Source organism: Aedes aegypti, chromosome 1, assembly GCF_002204515.2.
Source record: "Aedes aegypti strain LVP_AGWG chromosome 1, AaegL5.0 Primary Assembly, whole genome shotgun sequence".
In the NCBI taxonomy this organism is placed as follows: Eukaryota; Metazoa; Arthropoda; class Insecta; order Diptera; family Culicidae; genus Aedes; species Aedes aegypti.
This window is the reverse complement of record NC_035107.1, coordinates 267,973,883-268,000,501: the sequence shown is the minus strand read 5'-3', so window position 1 is coordinate 268,000,501 and position 26,619 is coordinate 267,973,883. Positions and strand designations below refer to the sequence as shown.

The window sequence follows — 26,619 nt, the reverse complement described above, 5'->3', positions numbered from 1 at the left end:
TGTATGCCGAACTGTTGTATTACATTTAGACAATTAACCAATGTACGGGGATATTTCTAAGAAGAGGCAATGAAACAAGTAGGTACGTATGGAAAAACTCATTTCAATTAAACATACATAATCATTTTTCTTGTTTGAAATGAATTCAGTCCACATGTTCTACTTGTTTCATTATTTGTTATAAAAAAAAATAATGAAGTAGAATTGTTTTTTATAAAAATGATTATTTTTCATCACTAAATCCTTCCCAAACATTTGTACACAATTTTTGTATGTAATCACTGGAATTTTCACGTCTGTAATTATGACCGTAATTAGGAACACTAGACTCTGGGTGGATTAGGTGCAATATGAAGCAGCGACAGCGAGCTTGATCGGCACGGTTGACCATCATTCCGTCCCGGTTCATTGATTTAGGGGTCATGCACAAATTACGTCACGCTCCAAGGGGGGGGGGAGGCGGTCAAGCCAAGCGTGACAAGCCTTACAACATTTTTAAAGGGTTCATACAAAAAACGTGACAAAGGGGGGGGAGTTGGTCGAAAAAGTCGAAATTTAGCGTGACATAATTTGTGTACCATCCCTTATACTCGTTCCTGCTTGGATGATTCCATCGCACATCATTTCTGGAGAAAAAAAAGCAGTTGCACTTTACATGCTAATTCAAAAAATCAAACTTGGGATCATCTTACTTACCAGCAGTTCCGGATTCGGTTCTAACATTACGTTGGTTGAAAATAAAAAACGAATGCAAACTAGTAGGAGCAAAAAGCATAAGCTCGCGAGTTTTTTTTTTGTTTGTTTATTTTTCTATTTTTTCAGACAGCGTGACAACAAAAACGCATGAAAAATTGAACAGAGCGTATGTTACAAATTTTACATGGCAATTATTTTTTTTTAATTTACATTTTTATATAGGAGTAGAAGCGTTGTTTCAGTATTTTAATCGAATCTGTGGAGATTTTTTTTTGTTTTGTTTTGAAATATGTAAGTTCTACAAATATACTGGGAATTTCATCACGGTGTAAATTTTCTAGCGTGTATCGCTTATACCTACACCAGTCATTCAACTGTTTCCCAAATTGTTAAATAAAAGTAGTATATTGTAAAATATTCATCTGTGTATGTGTTGCATGAATATAAGCTATTACCATTCCACAGACGGTGAATTTATGTTGATACTATTTCTCCGAGTTTTTACTTCATACCATTCAACAATGTAAGGACATATTCCCGTATTGTAACTATTCGCAATTGCGCAACCAAAACGTTTTTTATTGTTGAGAGTTTGAGGTTTCATAATGTTCGACATTATGGTAACTGTTTTTGATATTTTAACCATTTCAATTACATGTAACATATTGTTTGGAAACTTAGGCAAATTGTATTTTTCTATGCGGGATGTTAATCAAATGCATCATTGCTTGACAGTTATTGAATAAAAGCATGATAACATTATTAATGCAAAAAATGTTGACTTTCGACCAAATCAATGCAATGGTATAATGCTTGTGGTTACTTGGGTCCCTCCCTGGTAGTACTAATGAGTTACACAGAATATCCAATGTTGAAACATTGGTCGAATAAAATTTTGGAAAATTTTTGACAAAAATCATTGCAATCTTCTATTGCCACGATAAATGCGTTATATATCTAGGTTAAATTAGGTTAAGTTAATTAAATGAACTCAACTTCTCTTATAATCAGGTAAAATCAACTCACCTGTGAAAATTCTTAACTGCTAAGGCAAATGAAATGTAATATGTTTGTTAAAAGTTTGCTCAAAAAGGTTCTCGTAGGCTAATGTGTCAAAATATTGAGCAGTTCAATAATTGAAAAAGATGTATTCCGTCCTTGAATATCGTGTTAGCGAGAATTAACTGTATGAGCTTCTCGACGTATTTAACGTCCAAGAATCTGTCTTCGCATCATCATCATTAAAACTTCAAAGGCAAGTTTTTCTGTTCAAAACTGAAAATTATTCATTGAAAATGTGTTCACTGTTTTGTTTGGAGAAAAGAATACAGGAAACATATTTTCATGTAAACTTTTTTGATCTTAAACGAAAAAACTGCTTTCAAAAAACCCGAAATCAATGTCGGATTGAAATTCAAAGAAACCGATCGAGATCGGCAGTTGGTAAGTCTGGCCGCACTGTTTCATGGATGTCGCTTTTGTTTTCATTTTCAATCATCGTCATCATCATCAGCTGGTGGGTGGGTGGTCGCGTTCTCACGCACACAGCCACATTTTTCTGACAGTTCTCAATCGTCTTTTTGTTTCGTCGCAAAAGGGGGGTTTGTCATCAGTCAGTCATCCAACACAATCGAACCGAGCTAGAGAAGGCAACTTGCACCTCCATAACAAAACATCGGAATCACTCCATCGGAACGGAACGGAACGTCTAAAGAAGCAGCAGTAGCTGCTGGTCGCGCAATAAAACACAATCAAATTCGTTCGTTCGTTTGTTGGATACGGTACGCGGTGTGGTAGTGCGACGAGACGACAGAAATTTGGAGAAATCGGAAGTGCTCCGATATATTTAGACGGCGAATACAAAGTGATACTGAATCCTGGTGTACAGGTGGCGAAAGTCTTTTGGGATTATCGGGTGGACCAGACTGGACGGGATTTAAGGGCAGCAAGAACTGGCCCATTAGAGTGCGCTCCTGCTTTACAGGGGGGTAAGTGATGACTTAGGGCTCAGGTATTTGTTCGTGACACGAATCAGTTTCCCTTCGTAGCATAATGGGTGTTGCGAGTGAGTAGGGTAAGGGGTATCGGGGCAGAGGGTGCGATGCACCAGAAGAAGGAAACGATGACGAATTTGCCACGGGGAAAAAATGTTTAGATGGACAATTAGAAAATGTGGGACAACCATTTCATGTAAGGGTGTTGAGAAAGTCAAAGTTCAGTTATCTGATCACCATCCAAAGAGAAGATGTAGACAAGGCTTGAAAGCCTATGAATCGATCAATATCTTTCAATAACCCATATAGGCATGTAACGAAGCATTATAGTCTTTAAACGAAAAGAAAAGCATCGAACCAGGCATAGTGTGCAGAAATTGCCAAGAGAAAGGAAGGGGCAAAGCGCCGCAATTCGCGATTACATCTCGCTGCTGCTGTTGGCTTGCAAACTGCGCCGTGGTGGTCGTTGTGCTTTTGCTTCTATATATGACTTATCCAATCCTCGCGACTAAGGTGGTAGCCAGCTAAGCGCGATGAGGTAAGCCACACGGTATAGTGGTGATGATGATTACCTTTTCGGTCTTGAGAGAAAAAGTCCCAAATTGTGCTGCACATTTTGATCAATGTCGTGCACCGCAATCGCAAAGCCACAAGCGTACACATTCGGGTTGTTTCTTATCACTTGAAAGGCTTCGTTCGTTTTGCCTATAGGCGAAACGGCCGTCTTCTGCTTAATGAGAACGCAAACAAACTCGCAACTTATGATTGACAGTGATACTGGCCACAGGGCTGATAGGTCAGTATCACTGTCTTGTCTTTGTATTGCTACTGGTTGTCTCATTTAGGAGACTTGGTAACTATTTTAACGCAATATATACAAAGCTCATACAGTCAACTCTCCCTAACTCGATATTTCACATCGCGATATCGAGTTAAAGAACCATAGTAAAATTTGGTTTTCATGCCTACCTCGATGGTCCCTTGGATCGCATTTGCGCTGATTTGTGTTCTACGACTCGGAATCTCCCTAACTCGATGGTCTCTTCAATATCGAGTTATAAAGGATTGTTTACTGTATGTTTTGTAATGGAAGGTACTTATAAGACTATAGTCTCTTTTTCTAATCACGAACAGGTTCGATTCACGGTCGATTCCTAATCTTTCCGCAATGTAAATTTATTATAATTAAATAGAATTCATACCCATCACACGATATACGAATGTGGAAATGGTAATTTCGGCAAAGAAAACTCTCAGTCAATAACTGTGGAAGTGCTTTTAGAACACTTTTTAGTTGAAAATAGGGTGTTGATTGAAAATCAATTTTTCAATTCCCGGATTTTCCCGGTTGCCCAAAACATTAAGAAATACTGATGGCAAATTTGGAGAAGTTGAACTATTTTTAAATAAATTTGTTAAATACTGTAAGCTTTAAGCGGTTTAAACTTCAGAAAAAATTTAACAAAGAGATATAAACTTTATATTGAAATATCTCAAAGACCATCTACCCACTAGAATTCATACGAAGTTCAGAGATGTTGGAAGTATATAAACAAATTTCTGATCCGTGTATCTAAATTCCCACAAAAGAGCCAATCCATTACCTTCTAAGAATGCCTTCGTAATTTTACGTTAGACATAGCCCATGGCTGCTTTCTTCAGAAATTCTTGATTTGTGAAACTCACGTTGAATCCAAGCAGAGATGTTTTTAACAGAATAATGTTGTCTTCAAATACATTTTATTGTTCTCCTATGAAACTGAGTAACACTTTTGAAGTAGATCCAAGATTGCATCTCTCAAGCATTCTATCTAAGATTTGGCCTAGAATCTCGTCTAGAACTTAACAAAAGAAGACAAAAATACCTAAAGGATCTCGCCATTTATTTATCCATCAAAGATCTTGCCATGAATTCATGAAAAATCTTACAAGTAATATGTTGGAATATGATTGGAAGAATTCGTTGTATGATTAAGGAGTCCAACTAGTAATCCAAACAAGGATTCACGAAAAATCAGTATTATCATTAAACCCACAAATCTTGCAAACGAAATTCTTAATGAATCTGTACAGGATATCAGTAGGGTGCAGAATCACTTGGGCACTTTCATGATTCACTTTGGCATAGGGAGTATTTCTCGGCCGAATTGTCTAACAGGATGTTCATTCAAAATCATTTTTCGAATTTCTGGATTTTTCGCAGATGCCCAAACAATTGAAAACGGATGACAAAATTATCCTGAGACTTGACTTTTCTTTTTCATACAACATGGTCAAATTTTGAGGACTTGACTTAACTTATTTATAAATTATTTTTGAGTAAATTCATAAAATACTGTGAGCTCAAAACGGTTTGAATTTCGAAAGAGTTTAAGACAATAATATTCAAACAATTTGTTGAAATACCTAAGAAAGATCTTAGAATTATATGAACAACTTTTGCTCTGTGTTTCTTAATTTACAATATATTTTCACAAAACGGAAAAGTTGAAAAGCCAACCAGTCAACTCTTAAGAATGCCTTGGTAATTATGTGTTAGACGAGACTGCCTTCTGAAGAAATTCTTCTTGTGAAACTCATGTTATATATCAAACATTTGGCCAAGAATCTTGTCAAGAACTCAACAAGCATGTGCCCAAGAACACCTAAACGACCTCGCTATTTGTTTATCCATTAAACATCTTTCCAACTTGTCGACAATGATTGAAAGAATTCACAGCAAATTTGCAGAAATCCATACAAAATCTTGTAAGGGGCCTCATGACAACTCTGTCATATTATAGACAAGGCTTCATCAAGAATCAGTATCATCGGTAACTCCAGAAACCATCATACGAAATTAATAAATTTGCTCAAAATTTCGAAAGACTTCTCAAAAATGTTGACATTGCTTTTGACTCAGCATTTTGCCAACCGACACGAATCTACTAAGAATTAAAAAAAAACAGGTAAGGATCTTTTCTAGAATCTTCTAAGAACCTTATGAGCAATCTATCAACTACATTTTTAGTGATCTACCAAAGAACTTTCAAGAACCTGGCCAATTATTGCCTCGATTCCTGCGAAGATCTAATTAAAATTTGCCATGAATCTAAATGTAAAATATCTATTAAGTATCTCACCAAAAGCAATTGCAAGGATTCCTTTGGTACGCTCCTAAGAATGTCGATGTTCTACGAATTCTCCTTTGAATTTGTTCATTATCTTTCCGCAATAAATCGACAAAGCATTTCACTAGAAATCGTTAAGAATTGTTGGAATAATCTACCAAACCAAAATTCCTTAGGAAGCTAACTTTTTTTTTTACAGAATTTTGATAAAACAAATAACTAGTTGCGAGTCGACAGGCAGTTTTCTAGTTTCGCTCAAATGCTTGAAATTGAAACAAACCGGTATTCTTTTGTTCGAAATAAATATTTTCCCGGTATGGCTCTTTGTGATTCCCGAAATTTTCACGCTTTTCCCAGATTTCCCGGATGGATGGACACCCTGCAAAAAAAGCGCTTCAGTACGACGCATATTGTGGCCTAATATGAGCTCTGTAGCTTTCAAAACACCACACTGTCGAAGTGAATCTAAATTGCCAAGAACAGGATCCGGCAGGATTTGGCACGGCTCTTCGCCAACCTCTACGAATCTACTAAAAATATTAAGCAAATTTAGCCAAGGATCTTTTATAGAACCTACTTAAAACTTCTTCAGTGATTTCTCTGAAAGAACTTTCAAAAAACTGATCAATTATCAATTCAAATTTGTTTGCTCCTTTACACCAGTAATAGTGGAACGTTTCTATAGTAGTGAGTCTTAATGAGAAATCAATGAAAACCATAAGTCAATCAATGTAGAGCAGAAGTTAGCAAAGACCACTATCACTGGAACATATTCCAGTAATGGACGATGTGCTTTTTTGAAAGATTTTATTATTCTAAGATTATTTTTACATGAAATAGAATAGAAAAACTTTCGTTTGCAGATATGAATAACGAGCTTCCGTTGTTGTTTGGCGATTTTTACAATTGCCTCTATCACTGGTACAGACGCCCTATCATGTAAAATTTAAATGACGAAACAACAAATAATATTAGTCTATCTAGAGAAAAACGAAAAACTTTAAAACATTACTGTTTCGCTGTTATTCTTATGAGAAGCTAATCCAGCTTATCGGCTTATTATCAACAGATCCCGAAAATAGAGACTAGTGACCAGAATGACATTTTTTTTAAGTGACCTTAGCGACTTCATGTGGCGAATAGTGACTATTTAATAACCAGACCAAAATTAGGCACTCGCTATCAACCATGTAAAACTCTTAAAAAAATCTTTCGAATGGAGCAAGGAGATGAAAGTTTTTATAAGAATTTTATTACTATTATTATCTAGTTTTGGCACTTCTCAACAAAAAATGCTGGAAACTTTCACCTATCCCGGGCAATCTGTATGCCAAAGGGGATTAGGCTCTGTTCTGTGGATTTCGTTTAGTAGTTTTTAATTAGTCGGCTAAATGAGCTTCTCAGTTGTGGTTGTTCAAAAACCGCCTCACTATACAACAGGTTCGAAGAATCACCGCTTTTTGGAAGCTGTGTATGTCCTCCTTCAATTCTAGCTCGTCTAGGGACCTTAAGAGAGATTTTGAGACACTTCCGATCGCTGAGAGGACTACCGGGACTATACGGACGTCCTCTAAGTGCTACATCTCCTCCGCCAAGTCATGGTATTTTGCTAACTTCTTGGAGAAAGTTGATTGAATATTGTGGTTCAGCGGCACAGCGATATCGATGAGTGTTACTCGTTTCATCCATTTGTCGTAGACTACAATGTCGGGGCGGTTGGCACGGATGAGAACATCCAAAATGATCTCGCGATCCCAGTACAGCTTTATGCAACTATGAACCCTGCACCAGCCACGTGTTTGACGCCACCTTATCGATGTGCTCGAGCTCCAGTCCATCGGGATACGTGCTTCCTCTTTGCGATAATCTCATCGACGGTTTTATGTCGCATTTCAACTGTTAGGGCGCTGCCATAGTAAACGCGTCCTGCGATGCGTGCGCGTGTGCGAGCCCGCAAAGCAGAATATCAACAATAGGAAATCCTTTGATCGCATCGCGTTCGCGCACGCAGACGCGTTACTATGGCCGCACCGTTAGTCCTCCTGCGCCAGATGCAGGGCGCTGAAACTGTGGTCAGCTTCGCACACATTGCCCGCAGCTGCTGGATCTGAGAGACACGTAGTGCCTCGATATCGGTGACGCCTCTTTCACCTGCTACACGTGGCAGGGTGACTCTCTCAATGGAAGATTTTGGGTGGCGCATTCGGTGCTTGGTGAACGTCATTCATACTGCTCGTTCTATCGCCTCCCAGACAGTCTTGGTCCACTTTACCACTCCGAAACTAAATATGTCAACAATGGCACAGCAAACGTGTTGATTGCCTTCACCTTGTTACCGGCGGACAGAAAGCTCTTCAAAATACAGTTGACACGAGACAAGAACTTTTCCTGCCGCTCCTTCTTGATCATCGTGTGGCGAATACCTCTAAGTTGCAGGAATCCGAGGTTTTTATACGTTTCGCCTTAAATTATATTCCGAATCTCCTCCTGCTCGTTGACGCGGACACAACTGTCATCCATAATTTGACCCCGACTCAGATGAATTGACCGGCATTTGTCAATCCCAAACTCCATCCGGATGGATTACTGAATGTTGTAACTAGCTACAACAGCTGATGCAGCCTCTGCACTGATTCCGCAAATAGCATCAGGTCGTCCATATAGAAGGTGTGGGTTACTTTTGTACTCCTTTCTTCACTTTACAATTGGTAGCCATAGTTTTATTGGTGGAGTTCTTTGCTGAGGGGGTTCAAGCCCAGGCAAAACCGCAGCGGACTAAAGATATCGCCTTAAAAAATCCCCCTCCTGATGCTGAGAGTCCTGGACCGTAATACAGCTGTATCGTCGGTAATGTATAGGGATGTACTCCACAGATCCAAAGATTTGACAGTTATTGATCTGGTGGACGAACTCATTTCAAACTATAGAAACATCCCAAATATGAAACCGAAATGCAGGAATTGCTTTGGGGTTTTCTTCAGGTTTTCGAGAGATATTTTGTAAAGTAATTTCTGGTAATGATTATAGTGATATTAATGAATATATGTAGAAATTCCCAATGCAGAAATTCAAGGTTCCCTTAATCAATTCCTGAATTCTTGGGAAAGTCTTGGAAGATTTTTTAGATAAATTGATGGGTGAACTGTAGAAATAGAAACAAGTTGAATCCCTGGAAAATACCCTGTAGGATTCTCTAAAAGAATTCCTTTCAATGAATCAATGTAGAAACGTGTGAAGATAAGATCGAACAAATAACTTTAGTGTTTGCTGGTGTGATACATTAGAATACTAGATAAACTCTTGAGAAATTATTCTAGAATTGTTTAGAAGCAATGGATGATTTGTAAAAGCACATCGCGATGCATTTCTGAAAAAAAAAATTTGGGATGGGTAATGTCTATTACATTACCGCGGGGTTGACGTAGAACTACGATGATTAATAATTTGATTTGTCAAGTGTATGAATTTGAAAGTGTACTAGTTTTGTGTTGTTATTAATCGGATGAAGTTTTCAGAAGTTAACTCTTTTTGGACTTATTTTGGTAGTCCTGAAAAGAACCATTTGTCGTTCTGTGGTTCCGAGAACCAGTGTTTGGTGTTCCAGGAATAATGTCAGATGATTGAATTTGTTTGTTTGGTCGTTGCTTCCTTGTATTGCTTGGTTGGGTGATCGGTTTCTGGCTCCAGCTGTAGTTCGCCAAACTCCTCCAGTAGATTAGATGTTTGATAGCTCGGGTGCATCGATCGTGATAATCGATAGAATCGGTCCAGTGCTTTGGTCTGTAGCAATATCCATTGCATGAGCATTTAGGCTCTGTACATTGATACTTATCAACATGCAGGCTTGGCCGCTATGATCCAGTATTTCACGCAGTTCGTCTCAAAGCGTCACTAATCGATGATTGCCTAAGCGCTGCAGCTCATTCCTCAAGTCAACCTTCTTGGGAGAATTGCTGCCTTTGGCGTGATGGAACTTAAAAAGTAAGAGATTGTTTCCGAGATACGACCGCCAAAGTGACGTTGGATAACATTAGCATCTTCTATTTCCTGGCTTGAGACCGTCACGAACTTATGAAAGATTTCTGAAAGAACAGCACCAATTTTCGACCCAACACTAACTTTCGACCGATTTTCGATACGGTTTTGGCCTACTTTGTATGAAAATCCGAAAATTGGCACAGAATTCTTGTAGGAGGAAAATAAGTGCTCTTCTAATCAATTTTCGCACTATTTGTTGCATGTCAATTCTGACCTATTATGAACATTTTGTGTTATTATTTGGTTGGTTCGATAAACTCTTCAACCGGTAGATGGAAGAAGAAGCATGAGCGATAATTTTTGCTCAACAAACAAATATTCCGCTTGAAGGTCAACGCATGATCCACTAAGATTGATTGCTTAAGTGGGATCCGAAGCCTTTCGATACTCGTCGTATCCGTGGCGAACGTGCTGAAATTGCATTGAAGCACAATTTCAAATAACTGCCCTTTTCAGGGCCACAATTGATTAAATAATTTATTTAGTTATCAATTATAGTTTCGGATGATTAGTTTTCAACGGAGATAAATGGCAAACAAAGTTTAACATAGATTCCCGTCGTTCGGGTCGGGCGGCGGTAGCATTTTCGCAGTCTTTTCTGTGTGTGTATTTCCATTCGATCGACAATGTCTTACCATATCGAAACGTCAACAAAGCTGTTGCTGATTAGTTTTAGCTCTGTGTTCGACGAGTTGATATTGATCGCTCTAGTATCATGTAGGTAGCGACGGCGATAACGGCATTATGCAATCATCATTAAATGCGAAACAAACTGGGAGGGATTCTTCATTCAAGTGCCGTTCGCAATTTATCCGACTCATGCACACACTGTCGACGATTGCCCCGCGCGCGCACAATCGGAAATTCATGTCCCATTTGTGGTTGCGTGAAAATGACTGACCAAAATCTGAATCAATTACATCCAATCATCAGTAATGTCGCTCTTCACGGTGGAAAATTCTCACAACTCTTTTAAAATGTAATTGTCGTCCTGAAAAGGACGGTTGTTGGTAGTCACCGTCGATCAAACTGGGTTTTCATTCCATTGTTAGACAGAAACGCACAAAAAGCTCACCGAAGACGATTAAATTGAAATGCCGTCGGTAATTTTGTGCTTTCTTGTCCATCCTTGTATTCGATGGTATGCTCACTCCTCCGACGGTAATTATCAAGGTTTCTGGACACATTCTCAACAAATTCGATGGGCGAGCTGGATGCCAAGGGCCATGATGAGCGATAACACGGAACCCGCAGCTTTTAGCTTGGGAATAAACAGCAGCAGCAGCAGCAGCGACGAACGTGTAAAATTTATTCCGATATGAGTCCTTCTCCGGTTGCTGGTCTACGATTGACTGATGCGCGAGTTTGGTTGGCTTCGACTGAACACGAGATAATAAGAGAAGTAAGAAGAAGACCGAAAGGGGCGTTTCCCTTTGAATGACGAAAGTGGCTAAGATATCGCGCAATGATGTATGTGTCAGGAATACACAAGAAAAATGTGCTTTTCTATGGAAAATAAAACATGCCTTGATATTTCCCAATTTTTCAATAGTTTAGTCATGAAAATCAATAGTTTTCATTGTTGGAGTAGATTCGTAGAAAGATTTCCAATCGATTGGTGCAAGAATCTTGAAAATCTATCCGGACGTTAGTAAGTTATTAACATGCAAATTTTAACCACTTTTCGTGACGCGAGCGATTTTTCGTTTTTCGAAATTGTACCCCAGTATGTTTCCGTAAGACGTTATCCAACGTCAAAAGTAAGAGGTTGTTTCAGAGATACGACCGCCAAGTTGACGTTAGATAACGTTAGCTTCTTCTGGGTTGTCAATCCATTGTTAGACAGAAACACACCAAAAGATTACCGAAGACGATTAAATCGAAATGCGGTCGGTAATTTTGTGCTTCGTTGTTTTCATTGGTTTGCTCACTCCTCCGACGGCAATTTTCAAGGTTTCTAGACGAGTTCTCCACGAATTTGATGGTCTAGCTGGATGCCCATGGCCATGATGAGCGATTTCACGGAACCCGCAGCATTTAGCTTGGGTTGGGAATAAACAAGAGCAGAAGCAGCGGCAGCGACGAATGTGTAAAATTTATTCCGATAGGAGTCCTTCTCCGGTTGCTGGTCGACGATTGACTGATGTGCGCGGGGCTCATTGAAGCTTGGTTGGCTTCGATTGAACACGATAGAATAAAGAGAAGTAAGAAGAAGGCCGAAAGGGGCGTTTCCCTTTGCATGACGAAAGTGGCTAAGATATCGAGCAATGATGTCTGTGCTAGGAATACACAAGAAAAATGTGCTTTTCTATGGAAAATAAGACATGCCTTGATATTTATCGATTTTTCAAAAGTTTATTCATGAGAATCAATAGTTTGAATTATTGGAATCGATTCGTAGAAAAATTTCTAATATTCAATGGTTAGCTATTGATAATCAATAGTTTTCTTTTGTATGAAGGAAAATTTCTGATCCATGGGTGCCAAAATGATGAAAATTGTTCAATGAGAATTTCTTTACAGAAGCATTCTAAATATGTCGCAATTTTGTTACATATGTTCTCATAAAATATGGCAAGTTTAAGAAGCTGTTGGAAATGCCACTCTACTTTACAATCATTGTGAAATGTTGTGACGGCACTGCAGCAGCGTCCGCGAATACAGTATCAAATTCATGACAAATTAATTGTTGTATGAAGCTGTGAGATTGATTGAGAAATATAAGATGTAGTAAGGTCGAAAATATTATTCTTTCAACTCTTTTCAACACATTTGATGGCCCTGAAAAGCGCCGATTTGCTTATACGACGAACCAGCTAAATGACGTGACGTGGATGGCGCACAAGAGCAACGGGTTGTTGATTACCGGGCATAAGTCGAAATCTGCAAACGATGCTCACTCTTAAAATCTTGAGCGATTTCACAAGTCCGACGCTCGATTAGAAGCAGCTCCTCGGATCAGCAACTCAGAGGGCCTGTGGTATTTCGTTCCTAGCGGGCTTGCTTCTTGACCACCGATGCTGAATTCAAAGTCGAAATCTGCAAGCGCGGATAAATTTGCTGCGGCGATGACGACGGCTTGGACGCTTTTCCGAGCGGCAGTAGTTCGCCGTCATCGCCGCCGAAAATCAATCTTGCGTCTTCCTCTTCCGACGACACAAATTGAACTGTGACGGCGGGAGCAAACGCAAAGCGAAAATGACTCGCCCGATCGTGTAAACAATTCGATCGCAAAAAGAAGACTGAGGGAAGAAGCAGGACCAGTGCGCTTTTATAGTGGGAAGCGGAACCCAAAACTGTGCTTGAACGTGATTGGTTGAATAAGAAAGGGGTCAACATTTTACGATTTTTCAATAGTTCGTTGCCAATAATCAATATTGTCCTCAATTTGAATTGACGCGTAGATAAATTTCCGATCGATTGATGTATAAATATTGAAAATCTATCGACAAATTGCTGAGTTTTTAGCGGTCAAAACCTGACCATTTTTCGTTACATGCTCAATTTTTCGTTTTTTGAAATTGTACCCCCATATGTTGCCGAAGGACGTTATCCAACGTCAAAAAAACTGCAACTCTTTTGATTTTTCATGCAAAATAACCAACTTTGATAAACCATATCTCAGTTATTTATGAACCGATTTGAATGAAATTTTCACAGAATATCAGAAATAACTTAAATTTTAACATATATTTTTGAGTGATTTTTCCAATCACACGTTGAAAAGCAGTAACGGTTTGACTAAAGTGAATTTTTGACGATTTTTTATAATTGACATAACTAAACAGCAAAGTTGTAGATTTTGTTGTTTTGAATTTTTCGTCGAAAATTACAGTTTAGTCAAACCGTTATTACTGAAAAACTTATAATTGGAAAAATTATTCAAAAATATATGTTAAAACTCAAGTTACATCTGATATTCTGTGAATGTTTCATTCGACAATATTTCCATAAATAACTGAGATTTAACTTACCAAAGTTGGTCATTTTGTATGGAAAATCGAAAAAGTTGCAAATGCATGTGAATAAGTTGGGGCCTTCCTTAGCCGAGTGGTTTAATTAGAGTCCGCGGCTACAAAGCAAAGCCATGCTGAAGATGTCTGGATTCGATTCCCGGTCGGTCCAGGATCTTTTCGTAATGGAAATTTTCTTGAATTCCCAGAGCATAGAGTATAATCGTACCTGCCACACGATATACGAATGCAAAAATGGAAACTTTGGCAAAGAAAGCTCTCAATTAATAACTGTGGAAGTGTCATAAGAACACTAAGCTGAGAAGCAGGCTCTGTCCCAGTGAGGACGTTAATGCCAAGAAGAAAAAGAAGAAGAAGAATAAGAAGATGTGAATAAGTTCTCAGTTTATTCGACAAACCAGCTAAATATTTCATGGGTGCACAACAGCAACAGGGTAGCGGATCACAGGGATTTAGTTGAAATCTGGAAACGTAGCTCAATAGTGAGCAAGTTCGGAGGAGCTCTTACCAGCTCAAAAGCGGAAATGGAATGAAACTGAATCCAACGAAGGCAGCATGTTTTATAACCTTGGAATAGCAGATGATGCTCCTCCCTTTTGTGCTCTTTCTGATCGACCAGTCTGGGAAATGGGTATGTGCCAATAATGTGTTGGGCTTGGAATTACTTGAAAATTGTGGAGAATACTAATACGTGAGAAATTGGTCGAACATGAATTGTTGGAATGATTGGCATTCCCTAAATATTCAATACGAGCTATTGATAATCAATAGTTTTCTTTATTATGACGGTAAATTTCTGATTCATGGGTGCCAAAATTATTACAATTGTTCAATGAGAATGTCTTTTCAAAAGCATTCTAAACATGTCGCAATTTTGTTACATGGGATAATTTTCCTAATCAAAGTGTTCCCATAAAATATGGAACATAAAAGGCGCTGTTGGAAAAGCCACTCTATTTTATAATCGTTGAGCACTCACCCCGACGGCACTGCAGCAGCGTCCGCGAGTACAATCTCAAATGGTTGAGTCATAAATTATTCATGACAAATGAAATTTTATATGAAGCCGTGTGAAATTGATTTAGGAATATTAGAAGTTATAAATAAAGTCGGAAATATTTCTCTTTTAACTCTTTTCCACAAATTTGATGGCTCTGAAAAGAACCGATGGCTTTGTAAGCTTCGATGTTTTTACGGATAAATAACACTGCTCGGACCAGCAAAACTCAGGGGGCTTCTGGTCCTAACGGGATTGCTTCTTGACCACCAATGATGATTTTATCACGAGTCGAAATTTTGAAGCGCGGGTCAACAGCTCCTCGGCCGATGAAATTTGCGGCGGCGATGACGATGGCTGGGTGAACGCAACAAGCAGTGAACCACAAAGCGAGAATGACTCGCCCGACCGTGTTCACAGTTCGACCGCAAATTCACCTGTGGACTGCTTCCTCTTCTTCTTCTAGGCGACGGCAGCGGTGATGGCTTTAGCTTCGGACGGCATCTTCTCTCGCTCGCTCGACAGTTTGATTTGAGCGAAGCAAGACAAACGGGGGCGTCCTTCGCTATCGATGTCTGTGCCTGAAAAGCACGCCCGGTCAGAGCAAGCCGATCTGTCGCCTGCTGAGATGCGAGCCAATCGGAGAGTGAAAAGCAAATGACGTCAAATTTTCTCTAGCCACCCCTATTTATAGATTTGCTTGAAATCAACGTTCTATTTTAAAACAGTTATTAAACTATTTGGACAGGTATGTGGGATTCAGTAAGTAAACGACATGAAGCTTTGATGTCTTATCTTTCGATTGAGGTGCTAATCAAGAAATTTCGTTAAGCCAGCGAAAAGTTATAAACGTTTAAAATATTTCATGCCAGCGTAACGCTCTCGGTTTTGAAATTTCAATTTCACTCCTGTATAGAGAAGAAAGACGTACTTCTACGTCAAAAATCCTAGAATAATCCCAAAATCATTCTTTGGAACACTCCCTGAGAAATCCGTTTATAAATGACTAGAAGAATGACTGGAAAAATCAACGTTGGAACTCATGGGCAAATCCTTAAGCTAATTGGAAGCTCTGAAATATTTTTTGTGGATTTCATTAGAACAACTTTTGTAGAAATCTTTGGATGGCCTCCTGGAGTGACAGCTGGAGAAATCGGTGAAAGAATTAGTGATACAATCTCTGGAGGAATTCCAGGAATAGTTCCTGTGAAAATTTTTGAAAAGAAAATTATGGAAATCAATGGAGGTAGAAGCGTTGAGTTCCTCAATAATTTCCTAGAACAAATTCTGAAAAAAAATAAAACCTTCACGAATCCCTTGAAATATCGCTTGAATAATTTCAGTATGATTTCCTGGAAGTATAAGTGATGGGATCTCTGGAGTCCGGAGAATTCCCTGAAGGTGATTATAATACGAAGCAAACTTTGAACTTTCAACTGCATAAGGCTAGAGAATCTGACAACAGTTCGCGTTGTAAATCAATCAAATTACTTGCTTGCTGGTGGTGACCAATGGGATAAATTTTCAACGCGGAGCGCTGTATGGTTCTCAAGTCTTGTGCTCTTGAAAATTTGATGTGAGGCTTCGTTCTATGATCACCTGAAAGCTGAAAGTATTCCAGAAAAAATCACTCAAAGAATTCCTGAAACTATTCCTCGAGGAGGCTGAGAAGAAATTCTGGAATAGTCGTGTAAGTTCTGAGAGTTTCTCTGGAGTCTTCAGCATTCTGCGTCAAGATTCACTGAAGACAGAAATATAACCATTTAGAGACCATCCATTCAAAATAGAGACTTGCATTAAGATAGTGATCAAGTCTCTAGAGGGAGAGTTTGGTTTCTTTTTAGGCATAAGGTCTCTGAAGTTACAATTTTTAAGACACTCCGTCGCAATCAGCCCTGTGGCCTGTTAGCTGTTTCTGCGAGTTGGACGCAAGGATCAAATGGAACAGGGGGGCTCAGACGCGGAGAAGCGATCATTGTTTAACCTTTCACATTTACTTCAACGGCAACGGAATTGGATCAGCCCCCTTTGTTACTCGTTCGTCGTTCGCCTTGCGAAGGATCGTACGACCAATCCAAGACGAGCGAGTCAATTCATCTTAATTTATAAATCAAATCAAGTCAACTTTAGACCACAGCAACTCGTTGACGAGCAGAGCTCTGATAACGGAACAGTACTTGTCCGATGGCCATGTTAGATGAGATTCTCCAAATGGGTGTCTCCGTTCGATAGAGACAAACGTTGCAAACACCGAATTGTGTGTTTTGGGTTGAATTGTTGCAAGAGATTGTGAGTCATCGCACCTGCAAAGCAACGCGTATAGGTAACTATACACTCACATATCTTTTTCCATCGTTTCGTAGTCAGCAAGTGTCTTTCTATGTCGTGTATGATGCTGTCGTTATCAGTATCGAACGAGTGTAATGAATGGCATTTTCTTCGCGTCGGCTTGTGCATACGGAAGCGTGGCATAATGCGGTGATTTTTCGGGAACCTTGACCTACAAGCAAGTAAAAGTGTGGATTTATGAATGAACTCTGCTGCAGCTGCCTATGCTACGGTTACAGATTGGCAGTGACGTACTACACAACTAACGAACGATGCAAATGCAGATTCCCAGAAAAGAAGTTACCTACGCGAACAGCATAGCGATAGGTTTTCCTGGAGAGTGCGGGGAGGAAGCTGAATAATTTATTGAGTGTAATCGGGTTGAGTGCCATTATTGTGATGTGCACGTTGACCTCATACCTCACATGTGGTTCTTTGACAGAATAATTCGGTGGTAACATGAGTGTAATTATTGTGTAGGCACTGTCCTGATTTATTGATGAACTGGAGCATTAGGGTGATTGGAAGTTAGTGTCAAGTATGTTATATCTATTCTGATTAAAACAAACATATTTGGCTTGTATAGTCATAGCAGCTATTCGAATCTCACATGTCGAGTGTCTGTGGAAGTGCTCATGGGAATCTTTCAACATTGATTCTTGAAAAGGGCTATCTGCATTGATCGATTTCTCTTCCTCATTGCTCTCTTTCATTATATCTGAAAATTAAATCACTTTTCCTAACATGTTTTCGTGCTGAAGGTTGAAGAATCACTGCATCTTGCTTCATCAACAAGAAATATCACGGATTTTTGCACTTTGGCGATGTTATTCACGAAAGTGAGGATCGATGAAGAGAAGTAGCCCAGGTCAGTTAAGCCCTTATGAAGGAAGTGTCGACTTAACTGAGAAGCAGGCTCTGTTCCAATTGGCACGTACGGCCAACAAAACAAGAAGGCGTATTTGCCATATGGGATTGTCCATAAACTACGTTATGGTTAATGGACCTCTGAGTTTATCATAGATCATTACTTCGAGTTGCTTAACCCGTATACTGCCCATAAACGCATAATTGTCCCATGTGAATAGGAAATCCAGCAAACATGGGACTGACATGCGTTTATGGGCAGTATAGGCCTGAGTGGACGCAAAAATACTAAAACCCTCACCGCTCAGCGAATTCTTACCGGATTCAAATGATTCTTTGTCAGTTTACTGGCACACATGTCTAGTTTCTAGAAGTGGCCAGGGGAACGCGGAAATATTGCTGAGGACGGAGTTATTCCGGTGGGTCAAGTCAGGTAAAAAAGGGCTATTTTTTAGGACATACCAAGTTATATTTACTTATTTGCAATGATAATCATTTTAATTAGCATAAATCATTAAGATCTCATATTTGACTTTATAAATGAAGAGTTTTGCACCGTTTAAAATATACCGGATGTGGCCATTCGGACGTAATGTCCGGAAGAACCGGCTATAGATTTGTTGAATACTAAACCGTTTCGTTTCTTGAAAAGTAGAAATCAAACATAATTGTGCACTAAAATGCGTTCTCATAAGCAAGGCACAGATGTTCAGACACAAATGGGCCACTTTATTGAAAGTTTGAGGCGTACCGGAACCCAAAAACGGTCATTTGTAGGATCAATCAAATGCAAAATTCATAGTTATCCAATTCAATCGTTTCTCAAAAGGTTTATACTGACGCAATTTTCTTGAAATTCCGTCATATAGTGACCTTTTCACCCGACCTGACCCAGTGACCCACCGGAATAACTCCGGCCTCAGCAATATTTCCGCGTTCTCCTGGCCACTTCTACAAACTAGACATGTGTGCCAGTATACTGACAAAAAATCATTTGAATCCGTTACGAATTCGCTGAGTGGTGAGGGTTTAAGTATTTTCGCTTTCACTCAGGCCTATACGGGTTAAGGGATCGCTTGGACTCTATGGAGCAATCACCTACCGAGATAAGCACACTTTGTTCAAATCTGCGATTGTTGACCACCACTACTGTAGTCTTATGACGGGCTAGCCCCAGTTTCCTATATCTCATTCATTCTTCAACACTGCGGCCAACTCTACTTCCGCTATCGATTCTAGGAATTAGTAGATGTGTTTTAGAATTTTATTAGGAATTTTGGTTTAAAAAATGCAGGAATTCCTCTAAAGATGCTTCCAGAGATCATTCCACAGATTCCTACAGAGAATGCTTTAGGAATTTCTCCAGAGATTCTTCAACAAATTTTACTAAATGATTTTCTTTAGAAACATAAGAACAGTTGTGTTCAGAATAATAGTAGGGAAAGGCGATTTTCATACAAAATGCTCAACTTTGACATGCTGTAACTTTGTTTCCCTATGAGCAATCGGTATGAAATTTTGGCTGCGAAGTACAAATATACTCAATTTTATTATCAAAAAATATGAAATTTTTCACACTACCGGTCAAAAATTTATGCACCAGGTGAAATCGCTCAAAATAATAGTAGTTTTGATAATTTAAATATCTGGTGTGTTTTAAGTTTACGAATTCTTTACTTTTGTTGCAACAATTTTCACTCAAGCTATAAATGTATAAACAAGCCAATTTTTTACAAAATTGTTGTTGAACAAAAATTTACAAATTGAAAACTATTATTTTGAGCGATTTCACCTGGTGCTCAACTTTTTGAACGGTAGTGTGAAAAAAATATTATTTCGTAATATTAAAATTATATTATTATTTATATTATTAAATTATAGTATATTTGTAGTTCTCTGCGAAAATTTCATACTGATTGCTCATAGGGAAACAAAGTTACAGCATGTCAAAGTTAAGCATTTTGTATGAAAATCGGCTCTTACTACTATTATTCTGAACATAACTGTAAGTCCTCAGACCTCCTTATCCAGAGATTTTTCTATGAATTTCAATAAGATTTTTTAGGATTTTAACGATTTTTCAAACACTATCCCATATTTTCCAATGAATTCGGAAATCTCCAAGAACTCAACCATTAGTTCCTTCAAGGGTATCTTCAAAACTATCTTCAGTTATTTATTTAAGAATTCTTTCCGAAATTTCTCCAGAGGTTATTCTAGATTTTTTTTTGTCTCGGTGATAATCGGCAATTAATCGATTTTAGTCAAATTTACTCAGTCACATTCAATCCTAAGGTTTGTATTAATTAAGTCAACTACCAATTATCATTACAGAGATTCCTACAGAGAATGCCTGAGCAATTTCTTCAAGGGTATCTTCAAAACTAACTTCAGATATTTATTTAAGGATTCTATCGGAAATTTCTCCAGAGATTATTCTAGTTTTTTTTTTTTGTCTTGGTGATAATCGGCAATTAAGGTCGCACGGGAAGTCATCATAATCATCCTATCCAATTGAAGAAGGAAATCTCAAGTATCACTCCATATATAGATGCGAAAAATTTATCACTATACTATAATTAATTCTATACTATAAGTAATTCTATAATGTAGTGCACAACCCATTAAATTTTCTGCTTAATCGGTTCATTAAAACTCGAGATTTGCTTCTGCAAAGTTTTGATGATGATTGTTAGAGTGAGACAAAAGATATGGATAATAACAAGGTCTCCCGTGTCACTTTAATCAATTTCAATCCTAAGGTTTGCATTAATTAGTCATCTACCAATTGTAGCATTACCGGAAGAGGATGAACTTGACAGAACGAGTAACGTTACGTTATATAAAGAAACAGAAACATCAGACCTGTCGATTTTAAGAGAAATAAACACCGTCAAGAGAACGCGGAGTACGATGATCAACTGTACCGGTCTCACCGCAAAGGCTTCGGCCATGAGCCGATATGTGCATGAATGAGGATGGAAGCTTCTTGACGGATTAACGTGAGGTTATGGAAAGGTGAAAACAGCACCTCGAAGAACACATGAATGGCGTTGAGAATTTCAGCAGTGGCAGTTCAGCAAAGATGGGTTAGGGGTGTTATTCAACATCTGAGCTGAACACATCAAGATGGGCTCGGAGACCATCCATGTGATCATTTGCAGCATCGACTGCTAGACATAATCTGGGAAACAGAACAGCTACTGGAGGAATAGAAGCAAAATGCTGTGAATATGAGCAAGGTCGTAGTTAGGTTTCCCATCGACCACAGAAATTATTTTTCGCAAAATTGACCTATTCTGACACCCTCCACACCTCCTTAGAACAATTTTTCTAAATGTTTGTATGAGACGGGACGCTAAAAAAGTTGACCACTATCCTGCCTTTTTGAAAAACGCGACAAAGTTCAATTTGTCGACTGGGTAACAGATTCAGACGATTTGGAATGTTCTCGATCGGTTATTAGTAAGCAGTCTGAAATCAACCATACATTTCCTTACGGTAAGCGAAATTGGTAGATATTTTGAAGAATTCTCTCAAGATAGCAAGAAATTACTTCAGAATTGCTTCAAGCGCTCCTTCCATGAAAACATAAAACATTTCTCAACAAGAATCTATCATTCAATCATCGGCAATCAACAAAAATGAAAAACCAGTTTTTTCGTTCAATTTTTAAGAAATCCTCATGAAAATCTATCATTGCGTTATGTTTAGTACGTTTAATGCAATGATAGATTTTCATGAACATTGCTTCAAATTTGAGCAAAAAAACTGGTTTGGAAAATTTGTAAAACGATGATGGCATTATGATTCAACTGGAACTTGGCCTGTCCATTCAACTAAGTATTTATATGAACATTTTATAGATAGTAGCTGATAGTGTGTTTTGCCCTGCCATTGCATGGATATGCGTATTGTATGTTAAGCACCAATCCTAAAACATGATAAGAAAGTCGAGCAAATAGCCCATGCAAAAGGGTCCTCGAACATGCGAAGGTCGAACCCACCTTTTATGGATAGGCAATGCAGTCTAGTATCAAGTCTAATGTCGATATCAAGTCATGAAATGTCTCATCTTGGAAACTGAGTTATGATAATCAGACGGCAAAAGGTATCATACAAAACCAAAGCACACAACTTTTTCTTATATAATCTATTCTTAACCAAATTAAGAACGATGTTTCATGGTGATTCAAACTTATTAGGCATGATTTTTCATCCCTTAGCTTAAGAACATCAGAAAGCTCGTATGTATTAAAAAAAAAAAATAAAAAAAACTCTACTAACTTTGACGATTTTCTCTGTTGAATTTATGAATTTGCTCTTAAAAGTTTGTGTCCACCCCACCCGTCCATTATCAAGTCCAAAGATTCATTATTCAATGCTTAAACAATACTATTTTCTTTCTTTTTCAGGGCACCCCACACCCACATGATCTCAAACCATCGCAGGAAAACGCACTTTTAAAAAGCCATGGAAACCAACGAAACGTATTTCCCGTACTACGGTCCGGACCGGAATTCCTGTCTAGTATTGAACAAAACCAAAATTCTGCTAAATCTGTACGAAGGCATCCCGGAGACGCTCCTGCTCAATGTCATTGCGTGGGTTTTCCTCATCCTGCTGTTCACGCTCCTGCGACAGCAAGCATGGGACTATGGGCGCCTAGCGCTGGTCAATAGCCATGGGGAGAACAAACGGTGGACGCAGCTGTTCTACGCTCACGGGAACGTCGGCGGTCCCGGTGGAGTGGAAACCAGCGATGCCAGTATAAACATGGATCGCGGGTTCTTCTCGTGGATCATCGCCACCTGGAGGCTAACCAGAGAGCAAATCCTAACGCACAGCGGACCGGATGCGATCCACTATCTGTCCTTTCAGCGACATCTGATGACGGTAATGGCCATCATCACGTTCATCTCGATCACGATCATTCTGCCGATCAACTTTTCCGGAACGCTCAGTGGCGATAAGAACTCGTTCGGACACACGACCATATCCAACCTGGATCCCAATTCGGGGTCGATGTGGGCTCACGTCCTGTTCGCGATCGCGTACGTCCCGATGGTGGTGCTGATCATGAGAAGGGCATCCGGAAGGAATGCTTTCAAAACGGCGCCCACCAGAACGGTGATGGTGATGAACATCGCCCCGTCCGATTGTGAAAAGGGTGTGATCCGGACGTATCTTCAGCAGCTGTTTCCGGACGTGGGCATCGAAGACGTTCAGATGGCTTATAATATAAGCAGTTTGATCAAGGCCGCCGAAGAGTACGAGAGGATAGCGGACGCCAGAATCTATTGCGAGGTGCATAGGGGTAGGGATCGGGAACCGATCCAGGCTAGGATTAAGTGTTGTACCTGCCAAACGGTGGATGCTTTGGAGTATTATAAGGAGGAGGAGGCTCGACTGGCAGGTAGGTTTCCTTTCCAAACATCACATAGACCAGTATAACCTTCTTCTACTTTGTAGGTCAAGTTTCTCGGCTGCGGGCGTCCGCTTTGAACGAACCGCTTGGGATCGCCTTCGTCACGTTGAATTCAGCTCAAGAAGCTCAGCACGTTATTCTCCACTTCAAGCCGGGCACGTACCGGAACTGGGATCTGGCGTACGCCCCGGCCCCATCGGATATTTTCTGGGAAAACCTGAACATCGATACCGCCCAATGGTACTTCAAATGGATCGCGGTCAACTTGGTGCTGTTCCTGTTTCTGTTCTTCCTGACGACGCCGGTTATCATTGTCAACCAACTGGACACGTTATCGTTGACCAAGAACACAACTTCGCAAATAAGCAAGATCAGCCCGTTGATTTCGGAGTTCTTGCCAACGTTGCTTCTGTGGTCCATGTCGGCGTTGATGCCCGTAATTGTGGCTTACTCGGATACGTGGTTGTCGCATTGGACCCGATCTCGACAAAACTACGTCATCATGACCAAAACGTTCGGGTACTTATTATTCATGATCTTGATTCTACCGTCCCTGGGACTAACCAGTGCCGAAGCGTTTCTTCAGTGGACCATCCACTACAACGAAACTTACCGATGGGAATGTATATTCCTACCGGACAAAGGTGCGTTCTTTGTAAACTACATTATAACTGCGGCCTTCATCGGTACCGCTTTGGAGTTGATCCGATTCCCGGATCTGATCTGTTACATCTGGAAACTGGCCACATCCAAGTCCCGCGCTGAAACCCCGTACATCAGAAAGTCCATCCTGATCACATTCCCGTTCGGAATTCACTACGCCTGGATGGTGATGGTGTTCACGATGAGCACTGTCTACAGTCTGGCTTGTCCGCTGATCATGCCTTTCGCCATGGTCTACATCATGCTGAAGCATTTTGTGGACAAACACAATCTGTTTTTCGCATTCGCGCCGTCGAACATGATCAGTCAGGGCAGTGGAGGAAAGATCCACAGCACGGCGGTTACGATGACCAAGGTTTCCGTGGTGCTCTTGTTGTCGATAATGGCCGCTTTGGCGTGGGTCCGATCCGGAGCCTTGGAGATGCGAGCACTGATTTTGGTGTTGGCTCTGTGCGTGACGTTGGTCATGTTCACGTTCATGTCCCCGATCAAAAAGTGCACCACCAAACCGTTGAGCATCGTGGAAACCGAGGGACCGGCGCCAGTGTACGTAGCAGATGTGCTGATAAATCGAAGGATGGTATCGGACAGCCCATCGCATTTGAGCTACGGCTCCGACACCACGATGGACATAGTGATGAATGATGCCGGACGAAGTGTGACGGCTTAGAGGAGGAGAACCACAGACTCGTATACTCAACTCTCTTCTGCAGCAGCTAACATTCGGTTTTTGTCTGGGCTGTCAGTGCTTTCCATCGTTCGACCGCTTTCGATTTGAGTATCGCTTCGTCGAAACCATTGTGATTCTGTTTTAAAATTCGTTTTATGAGCAGTAACATATTTTTCATATTTAGCTTAATTATAATAACTCGTAAATTATTTGTAATATTTTTACCTATTTGTTTACCACTTGTTTCCAAAACGTTTGATTATAACTAGTATGAACAGCAAAAATACATCACCAAAAATACGTTCTTGTATTCAAGAAGTCGCATTAATTGAATTTGTTATTATTGCTCTTATTTTATTTAGATAACTAGTGGCCCTAACGAGTGCTAGAGGAATTTTCCTTTATCTGCTTCACAGAACATACTGAGTTTATCCTAACCCTGACTTCTTTTCCTTGCCCTATTCCTAAATAATTGATAGTGATATAAAAGGTATTATCTCGTTGCATGAACATTTGTGGGACGTTTTGGCTGCTTAAACAATACAACATCTAACAATAAGGAATCATTGTCGTAGTAGTAATTACCCTTCAAAGAAGCAAACACTAGCAAACAGGTTTTACTGCACTCACTAATCCGTGAACACACACAACCATATTTACGAAACATTAGGCAAATCAAGCAAGTGATTGTGAGAGCTAAGCAAAAATGATGGAAGAATGAATTATATATTTTTGGCCGAACTAGGTACATCGTGCTGTATTAATGTGAAAGAAATCTCCATTAGACGTGAACGCTTGGATCTTTGCCGAGACAAACATGTTGAAATCTTCTATATGTGCGATCCCATCACTCACAATATATCTCTCCTAAGACGATCGTGAAGAAGCAAAGGTCTACTCGTAGTAGTGATGTGTCATTTGATTGTGATGCTTGCTCCCGTGAAGGCGAGCGATGCACTCAGGATCAATTGTATCCAGGTCTATTGTTCGTGAAACGCGAAGCATAGCATATACTGACTGTAAATGTCCATTGCTTTTTTTACTTATTCGGTTATTTAAAGGCTCAAGCGCCCTAAGGTATTACGGAGCCGAAATCAAAATGATCATACAAATAAAATAAATTTATGATAATTAAAAATTATTGTTTTTGATCATTCTTCTTGGGTGGAGATTGCAGTTGATTTTAAACCGGAAGTGTTCGATGATGCTGAGACAGATCCTGATTATATTTCTCTTGCCGACTTTTTCTCTCCGCTTCACATATCTCCATTTATTTTTCAGCTCCTCATAGAATATCTTCCGTTTCCAATGAAGAACGTTCACCGTTGGAGGAACGTCTTTTTCAACTTCTATGTACACGCCTCGTACACCATTGAACATATGGTCGAGGCCTAGGTTCGGTGGAAACTTCTCTAAAATCACTATTACAATTTTTCCATACGCTCCTAGAACCAACGCCTCATCCTCATCAGAAACCTCTACATTATGTTTTATTTCGTCGATTTCATGCGCTTTTTGAATAGCGCCCAAACCGTTGATTTTAGCGATATAAGTTTCTTGGTATATTAAAGCGCATCTTCTGATGAAAAATTGTGATTGTGATGAATCCACCTAGCAGTGAGATAGAAAAATTATTTTTTCAAAACATTTAGATAAACATATGGTGTCTTCGGCAAAGTTGTAGAATTCGCAATTTGAAACAACTTTGTCGAAGACATGATTTTTCTATCCCTTATACTTTTTTAGATATATGCCGTTGTATGTGAATGGCCCCTAAAAATCATATTTTTCATCATAACTTTTTTGCACGACTTTTGACATTTTTTGTCATGAATAAACCCGTATTTTTGCTGA

At 39.5% G+C, this 26,619-nt stretch overlaps 2 protein-coding genes across 3 annotated transcripts in view; one reads left to right on the top strand and one right to left on the bottom strand.

Annotated features, from left to right (window-relative positions):
• LOC5573313 (translin-associated protein X) overlaps window positions 1–26,619 on the bottom strand; it is a 39,261-nt gene that overhangs the window by 9,910 nt on the left and 2,732 nt on the right. The gene's annotated exons all lie outside the window — the stretch shown is intronic.
• Window positions 2,294–25,513, top strand: LOC5573309 (CSC1-like protein 1). 2 transcript variants are annotated; one of them, XM_001654479.2, is made up of 3 exons: window positions 2,294–2,684; window positions 22,420–23,420; window positions 23,477–25,513. In XM_001654479.2, exons 2-3 carry the CDS (start codon window positions 22,478–22,480, stop codon window positions 24,763–24,765), a joined length of 2,232 nt encoding a protein of 743 aa, XP_001654529.1. In that variant the 5' UTR covers window positions 2,294–2,684; window positions 22,420–22,477; the 3' UTR covers window positions 24,766–25,513. The 2 variants fall into 2 exon arrangements, with proteins under 2 accessions (XP_001654529.1, XP_021693436.1); XM_021837744.1 differs by lacking the exon at window positions 2,294–2,684 and adding an exon at window positions 17,002–17,132.

What these genes read in the sequence shown, in the direction of transcription:
- LOC5573309 (XM_001654479.2), top strand. Translation starts at nt 22,478, where the DNA reads ATGGAAACCAACGAAACGTATTTCCCGTACTACGGTCCGGACCGGAAT. An exon ending in GGAGGAGGCTCGACTGGCAG is followed by an intron (nt 23,421 to 23,476) that starts GTAGGTTTCCTT and finishes TCTACTTTGTAG; the next exon opens with GTCAAGTTTCTCGGCTGCGG.